The 14839-nt window shown below is 51.4% G+C and overlaps 1 protein-coding gene across 12 annotated transcripts in view; it reads right to left on the reverse strand.

Annotated features, from left to right (window-relative positions):
* NCOR2 (nuclear receptor corepressor 2) overlaps positions 1 to 14839 on the reverse strand; it is a 238542-nt gene that overhangs the window by 101749 nt on the left and 121954 nt on the right. For all 12 annotated transcript variants that reach the window (XM_051785667.1, XM_051785666.1, XM_051785665.1 and 9 more), the window contains one exon: positions 3423 to 3479. In XM_051785667.1, coding sequence (XP_051641627.1) covers positions 3423 to 3479 — 57 coding nt within the window. The remainder of the gene's footprint in view (positions 1 to 3422; positions 3480 to 14839) is intronic.

Genomic DNA, 14839 nt, shown 5'->3' on the forward strand with positions numbered 1-14839 from the left:
CTCCATCTTGGCACCAACAGGTCATCAGCTCCTTTTTCTGGTTGCCCTTGGACATGTCCCTCCTCGCTGGGAAAGCACACATAATCCCCAGGCGGAAGGGCTACATAAGAGGCAAGTAATCCCCAGGCAGAGACACAGTGAGATGAGCCGCCGTGTTCCAGGAGGGATGTGGGGCTGACGGCAGCATCCGGGCATCCGTTACCTGGTGAGGGGACAACAGGCTGCAAGTCTGCCAGGAGACACCTGGCCACCCCGTGCTGGCAGAGCCAGTGCAGATGAGAGGGACAAGCAGGTTCTGCTGAAGGAGATGTTCTCAGTGGTGTCCCTTCCCCAGGGGCGTTTCTATCGTGAATCCTCCCAGAGCTGCTGGTTTGACTCCAGGCTCAGAGCTGGCTGTGCACTTCACGCTTGGAAAGCTCAGAGGAACAGAGACATCCGTCTCATCACGTAGCTCGAGGGAGGCAGGTCTGCACCAGGGAGAGAAGAAATCGAGCCACAGCTCCAGAGCATCACATCCACAGTCACCCTGGAAAGGCTTGACTGGAGGAACCGCTGGGTGGCCTTGACCAGTGACTGTCTCTTGGAAGAAGAATGCAGGAACTGGAAATACTGATAAATTAAAGTGTTTCTCTTCCCTTTTTGCTCATCAAAATTGAAGCAAAGAAGCTGGCATATGGCAGGTCACAGAGACCTTCCTCCTGGGAGAAGCAGTAGAATTAACATTTTGGTTTGGACCTGGGTTAGAAGACGCTCATGTGCACATGCACATTAGGGATGCCCTGATGCCACCCAGCTCACCAAAAGCTGATTATTCCTTTCCATTACAACCTATCTATGATACAAATAGCCACTTAATTCTTAGTAAGAAAATTTAAGTGTTAGCAGACAAGCACTGGAACACATCACTTTAAAAGAAATGCCCAGACACTCAGAAACAAGGAACTCTGGGACCCAAACACAAGATCCATATGACACCAGCATCTCAAAGAGATTTCTGTCTGCACAACAGCCTCAGCATTTTAATTCAACCCATGCAATGGAGGAAGCCCAGGAGACAAGTTCTACCTACCCAGAGGGAACTTATCCTCACAGATTAAATAGTTAAAGAAACTTTATTCTCAGCATGCTGTAACATGTAAACAGTATCTTCCCTCAGAGCTGTCTGCAATCTGCACAGAATTCCACCTTTCTCACTGCGTAAGGAGAAGTAAAGCTGACAGGTCAGATGGGTAAAGGAACATAGTCAAAACATCCATAGTGCTTTTCTAGGGTTAGGGACATGTAATAAATTTCTCTGGGGAATGACATTTAAGAAAAACATAATTGCAATGCAAAGCTATTACTGGGAAAGCCCTGGATTTACTGAAAGCTCTTTAGAAATAAAACAGAACAAAAGGTTTCAATTGCTTTCTGGCCACTGCAGGGTTCAGACAACATACCTCAAACACATTTCTCCCTAGGGAAAACATGGAGTCATTTTTTTAAATGGTACCACTACACTGGAGGGATGAAACGAGCAGAGTCCTGGTTTACTGACTCCATCTCCTCCTGACGTAGATGGAAGCTTCCCAAGACCTGAACTGGATCCCTGCTTCCTGGGAATTCCTGGGCCTCCAGCTCCACCCTGCCAGCAGCACTCAGGACTTGGCAACCTCCTGCCTCTCTGCCATGACTGACTGATTCCTACTGCAACCTCTCATCTCCCCCCATCAGCCCCGTCGCGCTGTCACCGAGTCGACGTGCATCCGGCACCATCGCCGCTCCGACTGCACCAACCACAGCTCTCTGAACAACCAGAGCAAGGCATCCAAGCAGAGCCCACAGCAACACATGACCCTGCGTTTCAGTGACAGCCACACCTCTCCTTGCAGAGACTGGATTGACACCAGGATGCTCAACCTCCCTTCAGGAGACTCCCAGGTTGTGGCAGCCCCAGGGCTGGTGCACGTGGTGTGTGACACTGTGGATCAGGCGGGCGCATCGGGCAGAGAGTGCAGAGCTGCTCTCCTTCCTGGAGCTGCTTCCTTTCAAACTCAGAAAAATATCTGACTATTCATCTTGTCTCTTGCAGGCTGTTGGCAGTTCCCAGTGCTGCTGTGCCCGACATGGAGCATGGGCTGGGCCATAAGAAGTGTCTCTGGGCAGACAGATGAGACAGTCTGCAAGATGCACACAGAGCTCAGCTTTGTAGGGTTTTCTCAGAGGTTTCCTCTTTTCCCCTGCTCTCCAAGGAGTAAGGGAGGGCGACAGTGGAAAGGTTTGCCCTGGGCTCTGCTACAGCTCTCCTGTGCAGCGTCAGCACCCAGGGACAAAGCATCAACAAACTGAAAAAAGAAAAAATGGGAGGAAAAAAACCAAACGGGAGGAGGAAGGAAAGGAGATGCAATGTCTTTTAGATGAGAAAGCACCAACCCCAGGCACTACCAATCTTCAGAGCAGAAAGAGCAAAGGGTTTGACCCTGGTGACTCAGAGGAAAAATAATGAGTGTTACCTCCCCAACAAGGAAGTGGGCTTTGACACGTACAGTAATTCCCCTGTGACCTCTCCCTTACGCACCAGGGAAGACAGTGATTAGTACCACCTCCACAAGGCAAGTCCAAATTACAGCTGCGAAGGCCTGTGCGCTGCCTGCTCCCACCTCACAGGAATGGCTCCCTCCACTGCACCCCACGGCTGGTGCAAAGCAGGAGATGCTCTGTCAGGCTGGGTTTGATCCTTCTACCAGCACTGCTGCCAATGCACCTTTTCCAGGCACCCTTCGCCAGGACTCAGCCCCTCAGGGGTTGTTTCCAGTCACCCCTCCACCAATCAGTCCTTTGACTTACAGATAGATTTTGTTGGATGAGGGGGTAGCCCAAAATTGGCAATTTATTCTAAGTTGTTCTCAGATTCCCTGTGCATGAGGGAGATTGAAATAGGAAACGTGCAAGTCCTGATACCTGCAGGTCATCGCAGCTGCGGCCGAGCTGTGCTCACAGAGCACCCTCCAGCACCCTCCTCCCTTTAGAGCGGGTGGGACAGAGGAGAGTCCAAGCACCCATCCCTCCACATGGCACCTCGAGGTTGCCTGCCCAGACAGCAGCCCCACAGCCCCAGTGCTGTGGTTGCCACCAGCAGACAAAGCCATCAGCATCCCGTGAGGAGGCAGACTGTGTCCAGCTCCTCTGCAGCGCACGAGGAAGGAGCCAAAGGGTTAAGGCTCTCTGAGGAGGGCTCTGTGTGTGTGTCTGCCTGTGTTTCAGTACTCATCTCAGTCACTTTGCTTCCTGCCTTGGTGCTGTGCCAGCAAGAGGTCCAGGCCAGCAGCAGGCTTCCTTCTGACAGACAGACACACACACAGGGTGCCGCGATCGCTCACCGCCCAGGAACGTCTCCAAACCTGGCCCGGCTCCCGCTCCCCGCAGCCAGAGGTAACACTCACCAGCTCCACCTGGGGACCCAGTCCTTCCAGGATCCGGTGGGCAGCCTCCGCCTTCTTCTGCAGGGAGGAAAGGGGACAGAGAGAAGAAAAGTTATCTGTGCCATTACAAGTCGCAGCCCTCTGCTCCAGCTCTCCCTTCTGCTAAAACCACTTCCAAAACATCCACAGAGCCGTCACAAATCCCACCCCTGCCTGCAAGTGGATGGAAAGGTCCAGCTCAGCTCCTGGACCCGCAGGAAAACCCCATGGGCGAAAGGCTCTGGCACTTGAGTTATCATGACTTTAATGCATCCAAGCTCTGCCTGGGAAGTGACCCGAATCCCCGACCCCTTGGGGTGCCAGGCAGGGGATCGTGCCCGTTACCTCCGCACGGCCGCCCTGCGAGGAGGAGGGCGGGCAAGTCGGCACGCACGCAGAGATGCCCTTTCTAGGATTCATCGCTTCATGAGCATGTGATCGTTAGATTTGAGCTGCCCTTGGCTCCTCGTCATGCTTTCGCTTCCCTCCCCTCCCTGCCGCAGAGGAGCCCTTCTCCGTCCCCCTCCCGCCCCCGGCCAAGCTACCTAGTGCTTATTAAAGGGAAAAAGCCACCCAGGAACACGTGTCAGGGGCTGTACGGTGGTTACTAATTAAACAGGCCTGAAAAAAAGACATGGGTTGGCTGCAGCAAGAGCCTAAATAAAAGATGACATTTTCAGTAAACAGTACTTCCTTGCAAAGCCAGGCTGTTCAAGGGGGGTTACTGACAGTCCGATAAATCCAGATTGCTGCACGCTGCCGACGCCACAGGCTGAGCTGTTAAAGCCAAATATCTGACAGCGAGGAGGACAAGGAGATGGATTTTCAGAGGTTCAGATAAAATAGGTAGTTTTAGTTATTTTTGGGTAGGGGAGAGAGAAAATCCACAGATGCCTAAAACAGGGAGCTGAGCCCCAGGGCTGGGAAGCAGGTTAGGGCTGGAGTCTGGTCTAGTGGCAGAGCCAGTGGGGCTTGGCAAACCCTGGGCGAAGATCCCCCAGGGCAGGGAAGGGATTTCAGCTCCAGAGGTCCGTCTCACAGTGCTCTCCAGCAGCAGAGACCTCTCACCTTCACGCTGGCTCAGGGCAGGATGAGTTTCCCAGGGCCTCAGCACAGGGATGTCTCACCAAAGGCTGGCACACAGCCCTGCCGCTTGCCCCCGCGTCCACCCTAACCCCCCACCGGCGCCGAGAAGCACTGATGCAGCTGTAGGTGTGCAAGCACCTCACCAGGCTTCGCACACCCACACACACAGTCTGATGTGCCAGCGTGCACTTTAGCAGAGTCGGCCCGAGCAGCTGTGTGAGTCACCCTGCCCCCGGTCGGGCTCAGCGCCCTGGAAAACAGCCCTGGTCGAATGGCCCTGGCCAAAACCAGCCCCAGCCCAGCTGCAAAGCCTGCACCAGGTGCCTCACCACAACAAGACGACCAGGAGATGTCCAGTTCCTCTATTTACTGTTTGGTCGGGATGACACAAAGCTCGTTTGCGATTTAGAAGCAACTTAAAGGAGGCTGAGAGAGATGTTACCACACAGCGAGCCCGCTCTGGCGCCATCCCCACACGTACGCAGGAGGCAGGCACAGCCTCACTGTTAAGGCATCCTTGCCTGTTATCTGCAGCACTCCCCACAGCAGTCCCTGGAGTTCACAGGTTTCACAATCACTGCATGAAGTTTCCCCCACTGCCCACCTGACTCCGTTAATGGGAATGAGCCAAGTTCGCCCAGGGACCTGCCCCTTGGAAAAATTAATCACACAAGAATGGCTCTCTCTGAGCCAGAGCTTAATATTTTGGTCTCCATAAGCTATAAAATCTGCTGACCTTGGAGAACACCAGCACTGAGGCATTCAGAAGTCTTACAGAATTAAAACTAAGGGGCAAGATTTTCAGGGGGGGTCATTGAAACTGCTGAAACCACTCTACATCTGCTGCCAAGGGGGTGATTTGGCCAATGCCCTCCTGCCCGCCATTGGTTGCTGGCAAGTAGGAAGCATCAGCTTACCCAATTTTTTTTGACGCATACCTGGGACAGAGAGCAGCAAACCAATTAATGGCAGTTAGCATAATTACAGGTAGAAGACTGCAGCCCCACTCAAGGCAGGCAGTCCCACCAGGGGCCTGTTCTCCTGGGCACCAGCACTGGTGGAGGATGCCCTGGCAGAGGTGAATGGCACAGCAAGGGACCAGTGATGCTGCAGGCCCGTGTATACAACGTGATTAACTTCGAGAAAAAGCTGAGTATGTTCAGCTGCTGCATTTGCCATGTTTAGACAACTTAATGAGACAAGCCAGAGGCAAATCACCATAGGCAGAACATGTGGCGAATCAAGAAGAATGGCATAATTTGTCTTGCATTAACCGACTGCAATATACACGTCTCCAGAACGAAAGATCAGGAGGGGAAGCTATTCCGAGCACGTCATATCTTTGTACGTACACAAAGAAATGCCTCTATCTTGAAAGCTGCCCAATTAACACTTGACACCCACTGTAATTGCTGATGCTCCTTGCTGCATTTATCAGATCATAGCAGAACCTTAACGAGCTGTCTGAAAAGCCCAGCAGAGCGAGGTGAGAGCTGGCAGCAAAATTGGGAAGGACACAGAACACCCAGCAGAAGGTTCCCACCATGCTGGGGCTCATCCATAAAGACAAACAGACACAGGGAGATGTGCTCCTGCCTAAGGAGCCAGTGAGCTAGAAGCCTGACTAGAGAATTTAGGCAAACCTCAAACTGTTCCGGTGCAAAAGCAGCCCCCACCAGATCTTCCGCAGCAGCAGGACTTTTGCTGAAGACCACTGACAGCCCTGGTAAATCCTTTACTTTCTGAAGGCACAGCCACCTAGGACTTGGTTCCAGTAATGATTTCATTAGGAGTATGTTTAGTGAGGGACCCGCAGAAGGAAACCAGAGGGTTCATCCTACGTCTGCTGAATGACCCCACCCATGCCTGCGTTCCTCTTATTGAACAGAAAGAAATGTATCAGGAAGCAAACCTGAGCCATTACCTCTGGTGAGATGCATAAGGATCCCCACCAGTTGTACAGTCCCTCTGCAGTTCCACTGCCAGCAGGTAAAGACCCTTTTTCTTGATTTTGTACAAAATCCTGAAATACTGCTCCAACCCAGCAGCAGTGCCATTCACGGAGGGACCAAAAATTCCCTGAGGCTGAATTTTGCTCCCATTTACATCAGAGTGCTTTGCTCTGGTACAGCAGCTCAGAGTTTGGCACTGGCACGGGCAGACCATGGGCACTTCCGAGGGCAGGGCCACCACCTCTGGAGTGCGTTTCAACACGACTCACGTGAAGAGGTGAAGCCTATCCCATCCTAGTCCTCCAAGTGCATATTTTGGAGTGAGGTGCCACAAGAAACAAGTCTGAACCACAAACACTGCAAGGGCCCACAGATTCAGAACGGAACCCGTGGATGTGGCAGGCAGCAGCACCTGCCCCTAGAACCTCTCTCATCCCGGGCAGGAGCACAGGCAGGGACACAGCACACAGACCACGCTCTTACCCTGGCTCAAGCTTCTCCAACGGGCCTGGAGCTAAAGAGATCTTTGCCAACAACAAAAACCTCCCCGCAGACTATGAAAATCTCCATTCTCGCCTAAAAACATTTGGCTTCCAAAGCAAACTCCAGCCCCTTGTTTTTCCTTTGAAGAAACTTAAAATAGGCTTGGGAGGGGAAAGCAAGCAGGAGAGTAACTTCCCAGCCATGTGAGCTCCCGTGGGGATGACGAGAGGACCCCACGAGGCAGCAGAGCATCCGAAACCAGAAGAGGGAGAGTCTGGGATTTTGCGTGGGCTCTTCTTAAAGCAAAGTTTAAAAATGGAAGAGAAGGAAACACAGGAGTTATTTTGAGAAAGCGGATCTGAAATTAGGAGGCGGCATTTTCTTGGACCAACTCCAGCCATGGCTCCATGCAGCACAGAGCTGCTGCAGCTGAACCGTGCTCCCGGGGTTATTTATAGCAGCCCGTAGGCAGCAGCGCTGGGGAATGGAAGGGTTTCTATTTGGGATCAGGCATGTCCCACATGGAGATATGCAAAGGCCTTCCAGGGGCAGGAGACTGTGCAGAGGGTAGCGCTGGGAAAAGTTCTGTCCTGCCAGCACGATGTCCTAGGAACAGGTAGAGCTGTGGGTGCAGCATGGCAAAGAGGCAGGCTGGAATAGGATTTTGTTTAATACAAAATTCAGGAGAAGTGTGGCTGAAGTAGAAATCATGAAAACTCTCAAGTTGAGATACCTTTTTACCTGGAGCGGAAAGCAAACAGTAAGGGGGGGGTCAAAGGCCCTACCTCTGTGCCAAGATCTGCTGGGACCAACCCACAATCTGGCAGTGCCTGTTCCACAAGGAAAGTTTATCATTCCTATGACCACATGTACTAATTTTTTCCCCTTTAAATCTCAGCATTCTCTCTCTGAGAGCCAAATCACCCCAGCAATTCATTGCCCTCTCCACAAAGCAGGTGGGATGAGCCCCAGAACTGTGGAAGGGAAGTCAACACTCTTCCCTTCCCAGCTCCCACAGTCTGCAGGGATGGCCACCACAGCGCTCCCAACACAACTGCAGGAGCCCAAGGATGAATGCCCTCCCTTCTCCTTGAATCCAAATGCTCCTGAGCATCGGGGGACACTGGTCAGCCTCAATGGCCCCTCTCACCTGGCCCAGGGGCTGATGCTCTCCAGGGGTGCCCATGGACACAGATGTCCTGCACACTTTCCCACCTCCCTGTGCTCAGCTGGAGCCAACTCCCCACCACAGCAGTGGTGACAGAGCCCTGTCCCCAAGGCTGGGGCCAGCAGAGGATGCACTGGGGGTTACAAATGACTCATCACAAATAGTAAGAAAATGGAGGAAACATTATGTTGTAGCCATGTGTTCACACCAGCCCCCAACTACTCTGCACAGAGCGGGACAAGCCAACTCATATCAGTTACTCGCTGGTCTCTGGCTTTGGCTAATCACTGCCAGACAGTTTCGGTCCTCAGCTCACTCATACCCCATCCGTGGCCAGTGGGGGAACCCCCAGAATAGCTGGTTTCCACTCACCCAACAGCCCTCTCACCCCACTCTGCTGTCTGCAAGGTCACGGTGCCATTCAAAGGCACATTTAGGTTAAAGCAAGGTACGAGCACAGCTTTGCCATTGCAAAGAGTGGCTGAACGTTCCACCATTGCAAAACTCCTGGAAGCACTGGCATTGCACAGAAAACTTGCAGAAATCCAAGTCTTGGTGCTGCAGCAGTTACAGGAAAGCTCCAGTCACCCGACGCAAGGAGCCAGAGCTGTGTTGCAAGGTCTCCCTTCCTCCCTTTGACAGATTTGGGATCTCTGCAATTCTCCTCTTGATTTCCAGGATATGAAAATGCAGGACACAGCCTTATCTGGTCTGGGTTAGTCATGGACAAAGCTTCTAAGTAAATGCACCTACTGGGAACTTCGGATCCTGAAGCAGACATCAAAAATAGACATCACTACCATTAAAAAATTAATTTCCTTAAAATCCAATAAAACCTGAAAAGCTATTTGTTTAAATTTTCATCTTTTTGGAAATCTCACTACCATGCAGATGCGTCAATAGCATCTGAATTCTGGCCTTTCCAGTTTTCCTCCAGACTATTTGGAAGCTCATTTTGCATCACTGAGCCCCGATGAGGCAGAATAAAAGTTATTAGAAACAAAAGCAAAACGAACAAGGCCCTTTCAGCAGCCAAATATGAAATGCCCCCATCCCAACTACCACATAAACTATAATTCAAAAAAACCCCCACAGATTTAATACTCAAAAGCACTTTCACTGATAAGGTTTTATTTACTGCACCAGCTCCATGCTGACAAGGCAGGCCTGATTCTTCCTTTTCTCATGTAAATCAGGAGTTCATAGAAAATCAGAGTTCTACAGACATAAAATCCCTGTAGGATCTGAGTCACACTCAGTGTCTGTGATTAGTTAACAGCGAGATTATACTTTGCAATGCTGAAAGACTTCATTTATTTATTCTCTTATTTATGGATGGGGCATTAATGCTTTATGAGGGTATTTGAGGAGGGTAAACGGATAGCTGGGAACACGCTCCACACAGACACAACAGCAGCAGGGGGTGGAAAAAGTTCCAAACAATCCTTTGAATTCCAATTTTACAGCATAATGCTGAATTTATAGATAGATAGCTGTGCCCTTTTGAAAGAGTACGCATCAAGACAGAAAACGAATTAAAATTTAATCTTATTGATTTCCACCAGCTCAATCTCAAGAGCAAGACAGACACTGCTGCTGCTTCCACTGCCTGCACTGCATCAAACCCAGTTTTTTGGAGGGTTGACAGCAGAGCAGGGAGGGCTGACAGTAGAGCAGGGGTGGGCTTGTGCAGCCAAGCCTTTGGCACCCACAGGGGTAACGTGGGGGGACTCATCCCAGCCCTCTCCACACTGCGGTGGGTCACAGCACGTGGCGTCCCCTCCCTGGCGTGGCAGCGGAGGGTGAAGTCACGCCATGTCCTGACGCGACCTCTCCCTCTCCGATAAATAAGTGCCAATGTTTCAGAGGAAAGCTGACGTGTGCTTGTTTGCAGGGACAGGCCTGACACAAGCACGGGAGCTGCTTTGTATCTGCTGGTCTCTGAGCTGGAGTCCTGCTGCTCTGATGGATGGCAGGTCTGCAGGGAGCCTCCAACCACCCGCGTCTGGCTCACTGAGAGCTGGAGACGGGCACCTGTGGGCTCCATCTCCACAGCGGTCAGACAGCACGGGCACCTCTGCTTGCATGTGGTGTGTGGTGGCTCATGGGGACTTTGGGCACACAGGTGACTTCAAAGAGAATTCACCCAGCCAAGCCATGGTGTGCTGCTGAGCAGCAGCTTCCTCCAGGACACACTGCCACGGAGAGCTCAGCCAGCCCCATGTCCCAGGAAAAGCACAGAGCATCTGGAGCAACAGAAACACTGCTCTCCTCTCCGTTCTTAACAAGGGACCTGGAAATTTCCATTTAAAGCACAAAAACATCTTCAAGCCCAGGTATGTTCAATCGATTTCAAGGGAAGGCAGATGCAAGGAATCCCGTGAATGGCCCAGCGGAATAAAGCCACAGCTAAAAATACACACAGATGATCTGCCCTGGTTATGGGGATTTGATGTGGAAGAAAGCTAAATTCTGTTGGTACAATAACACATCCCAGAGGTGCAAATTAAAGCCCTCAAAGAGGCTGTGTCACACAGCTACCACCTCTGAGGTGCCAGACCCAGCAGGGATCAGCTTTCCCCTGCAGGGGAGACACTAAAATTGCTCACAGGGTTTAATTCAGGAGATCCCCAGCGCATGCATCACTGTCAGCCTCCAGCAGCAACCGAGGCATCCGTCACAACCCGATTTTCCCAGGTAGTTCTGTGTCACTCTGCCAGCACCCGGCTCCTGGAGAGGGGATGACCAGGGCTGGAAAACACACCCTATCCTGCACCCGAGCACCCTACAGCCAAAATGGTCCCCTGAGCTCCCCATGGCACCTTCCAAATGCTCTCAGAGATTTTAGCCACCATTACTGTTCTCAAACATTGCTCTGTCTCTTCAAGAACTAAACACACTTTTGAAAATAGGGCTCAAATGCTTCTGACAATGCTGCCCACTGTTTGTTCTCAGTTTAATCTACGGACAATACCAAAAATGTTAATTCCCATTTTCATACATCCTTTCAGAAATGGTACAGTTTGCACTCACAGTTGAAATTCTGGCTTGGGGGTGTGTGGCTTCTCTGTGTTACACTGTGAGGATTTCCCAAAAGGTATTTTTTCACATGCAACTTCACAGCTCAGCTTTGGAGACAAGATTAAGTGGTTCCAGTCAGCACATACCCCAGGGACAGGACACACCTGGATATGGAGTATCAACTGTCCCTCTACAATCCAAGTCACCTAAAACCCTCCCAAATGCAACCACAGCCTCACAGTTCAGGATCTGACCGCAGTGAAGAGCAGCTTCTCTCCACTCTTCCCCTGCAGAATCTGTACAGTCACCTTTTTTTCTAGAAATCAATTACTTGTCCAGTAGAGTGTAGCAAGAGGGGATTACAGGTCATGTTTTCCATAATTATCCTCCCTGACACCGAGGAACTTTCAAATCGTACGTGTTAAGTAGGTCACAAGAGGGAACAGCAGCGTGATGGGCACTCAGCATCAGCCAACCTGAATTTTGAGAAAATCGGATACAGTCCAGTGCCGACCTGCATCCCAACCCCTCATCCATATGCAGCCCGGTGGTGAGAAAAATATATAGACTTCCCTGATGAACCATAAGCTAAAATTAGAAACCATTCACGCCTGCAAAGCCACAGCTATCGCCAAAAGGAAAGTAGGTCACAGAATGGCTGGCTAACTTGATTTTCCGGCGTTTCTAGCTACTCTGTCCTCATGTAACCTCTCCTCTCCCATGGACTGTTTCTGGTCTCTCCTTTGTTCAGGGTATAACTGCACGCAGTGTGTGACTCCGGCCCAGCCTGGCAGGAGCGGTGGGAACGGGCACGGCAGCACCCGCGTGCTTGGTGAAGCACAGACCCGTGGTTCATGAAAAATTAAGCCAGAGCCAGGCAGAAAGCCCCTCCACGAAGCCACCGGCTCCCACCTGCTCTGGGATTGACACAAGGGCTGGCTTTCCGCCCCTTCCACAACATTGGTCTTTAAAAGATCATTTCAGGCTTTGCCAGCTCTTCTGGGGTGCTTTGCTCTCTCGCCTCCTCCTCCTGAGGGCTGAATATCCTCTTTTTATTTGCATTTCTTACCGTGCGCTGCCTCCCTCAAGCCACAAGCCAAGAGATGCGAGTAAATCCGGCTTTCCTTCCCTTTGTGCGCGGGCTGGAGCCCTGGCTCAGCCGCTACCAATGCTTTTCCTGCAAGCAGACCTCGAGGCGTCAACTTCACTGCTTTTCCACAGCACAGAAGAGGCAGAAAAGCTTAAAATTTGGCTCAGCGACCTTCTCCACTCTAGATCACTATGTCTCTTATCTGGCTCATGGCTCTTTGCTCCTACCAACTCACCTTGCAATTAAGTGTTAAGCCGCAGCAAAGCCACAGGTCAGCACAAGAGTGCCTGGGGCTCTCCCATGTCTGACAGACAGCTGGATACACCTGGAGGTTCTGCTGCCACCAAACCCACTCAAAGCAACATGATATCCAACCAGCAGCCACTCTTTTCCACCCATGATCTCAACTGATATTGTTCCCAAGTCCTTTCCTCTTCCACCTTTTCTCCTCCTGGCCCGACAGGAAGAGCAGTCAACACCAAACTGCATCCCAAATGTGTCCAATATGTGAAAGGCTGAAAGCCGGGATGTTCTTTAGAAGGACAATTGCATTCTGTATCCCACCTTCGTCACGTACAATGAAGGCAATGCTCAGCACACCCTTCCTTTGCAGCCCACAGCTTGGCATGTCCCAGCTATGGTACTTGAAAGCTCCTTCCATCACCCAGTCTCAGCCATCACACTGGGCCAGCAAGGCTGTTGCCTCTCCATTGCCCATGGATAGATGCTGCCTTCTCCAAAGGAGGAACCTCCCTGCAGCCCGCTATGGTTTCTGTCAAGCCAAAGGGAAGGTTGTTTGGTTTGAGTCTCCTACCCACAATCAGGCTTGTTACACGCTACACGCAAGGGGACTTTACAAGAACAGGGAAGAATCGTCATTCACCCGTCCCAGGGATCACACAGACACGAACATGGAGCCAGGTTTGAAATTATGCAGACACTCGGTGTCTGACGTGACCTTCACTTGCTGAGCACCCACCTGGAACAAGTGCACCTATCATGAAGGTTCATAGTGAAACACTCCTGGGACCAAGGCTGGCTCTGAGGATCAGCCCAGCGCTGACAAAGGGATGCCATCAGCTCTGAGCACTCTGTGTGACAGTGTCCCAGGTGTTATGGCCATGCACTTTCAAAGAGAAATGTAGAACTCCATGCTTGCTCTCCACACTCCCTGCCATCACCCATGGAACAGGGCAGCAACCCCAAGGCACTGCCCTGAGCCATGGTAAGGCTTTGAGAGCATACCCTGTCTGCCATGGAAAAGGTGATGGGAGACTCAGGGAGGTGGGAGGGAACGTGTGACCCTTCTGCTGCATGGGCAGTGACAAGAAGTGACAAAGCAGGACACTCAGCCCTGAGCCAGTTTCAGCTAACAGGGACTGCTACGATGCAGCCTTTTAGAGATGCGATGGCTGAAGATCTCCTTTCCCTCCTGACTCAGCACCATGACCCATATTTCTTCCCCTTGTAACATGGTCCAGTTACACATGAGTATCCAAGGAGGGTAAGGTTCAAGGCATAAAAATGTTTGAGAGCTCCTTTCTTTGAATCTCACTCCTTGCCCAGGAGGCACAAGCCATCAAGCCCAAGACCCCCAGAGAGGGCACTTGGTGGTGAGAATGGCTTTGAGGAACACTCAGCACCTGCCCCCAAAGCCCAGTGCTGTAACGCTGGTGCTTCCTAATGCTTCAAACACATCGACCTCAGCCTTCACCCACTCGCACAACAGACCGTGCCAGTGCTGGGTTTCCCACTGCTCAGGGAGAGAAGCAGATGGAAAAAGGAAAACCAGGAAAATTGCACTGCCTGAGAGCGCAGGGTAGGCGATTTTTTTCTTTTTAGGAGTTGGGCACCTGGATTTCTGCAGCTCCCAGTGAAATCGCAGGCCTTGCAATTCAAAATAATTAGCGACTGGTAGTTTTCCTTTTATGCAAAATCATCCTTTTTATCCAACACCTAAATGAAAATGAATATGCTTGATTATCTACCAAAGGGCCCAATTTCCGAGCATCACTCCGATGCACACAGCAAAATTCATGTCTCCTCGGGCTGCTATTACAGGCAATGGCTGACAAATGAGCGGTCAAGGCAGAGATCCAGAGCCAGGGATGCCAGCCTGACCTTTGCTAATGCTATTTACAGCATCCAATATCCACAAATCCAGCCGTGACTGCATCCACATCCCTTACGCTCCAGCCTGGAGGGCTCAGGGGCAGCCAGGAGAGCTCATAGCTGGCCTGTCAGTATTGGAGCACCACAGACATCCCCTTCCATCCATGCAGCCCACCCCACCACACCAAAGCCCATCCTATGAGACAGCTTTCGACCAGGTTCACTCCCAGGAGAGAGGATGAAACAAACTATTTTACAGAGAGGAGTCTGAAGCATCTCCTGAACATATCTAAGGCTGAGCACAGAAAACCCCCCAGGCAGGTTCTTCGGAAGACATTAGTGCTCATCCACAAAGACAGAGCAAGCTCCTCATGGCTCGGCCCTCTGTGGTCACTGTCCCGACAGGGTTCCATGTATCCCCCTTCCGTGGCCTCCACCCCAAAAGAATCCCCCACCTGGCTCTTACCAACCTCCCATCCCTGGCCAG

The sequence above is a fragment of the Manacus candei genome, unplaced genomic scaffold (assembly GCF_025592945.1).
Source record: "Manacus candei isolate 608988 ecotype Guabito, Panama unplaced genomic scaffold, ASM2559294v1 h1tg000020l, whole genome shotgun sequence".
Classification (NCBI taxonomy): Eukaryota; Metazoa; Chordata; class Aves; order Passeriformes; family Pipridae; genus Manacus; species Manacus candei.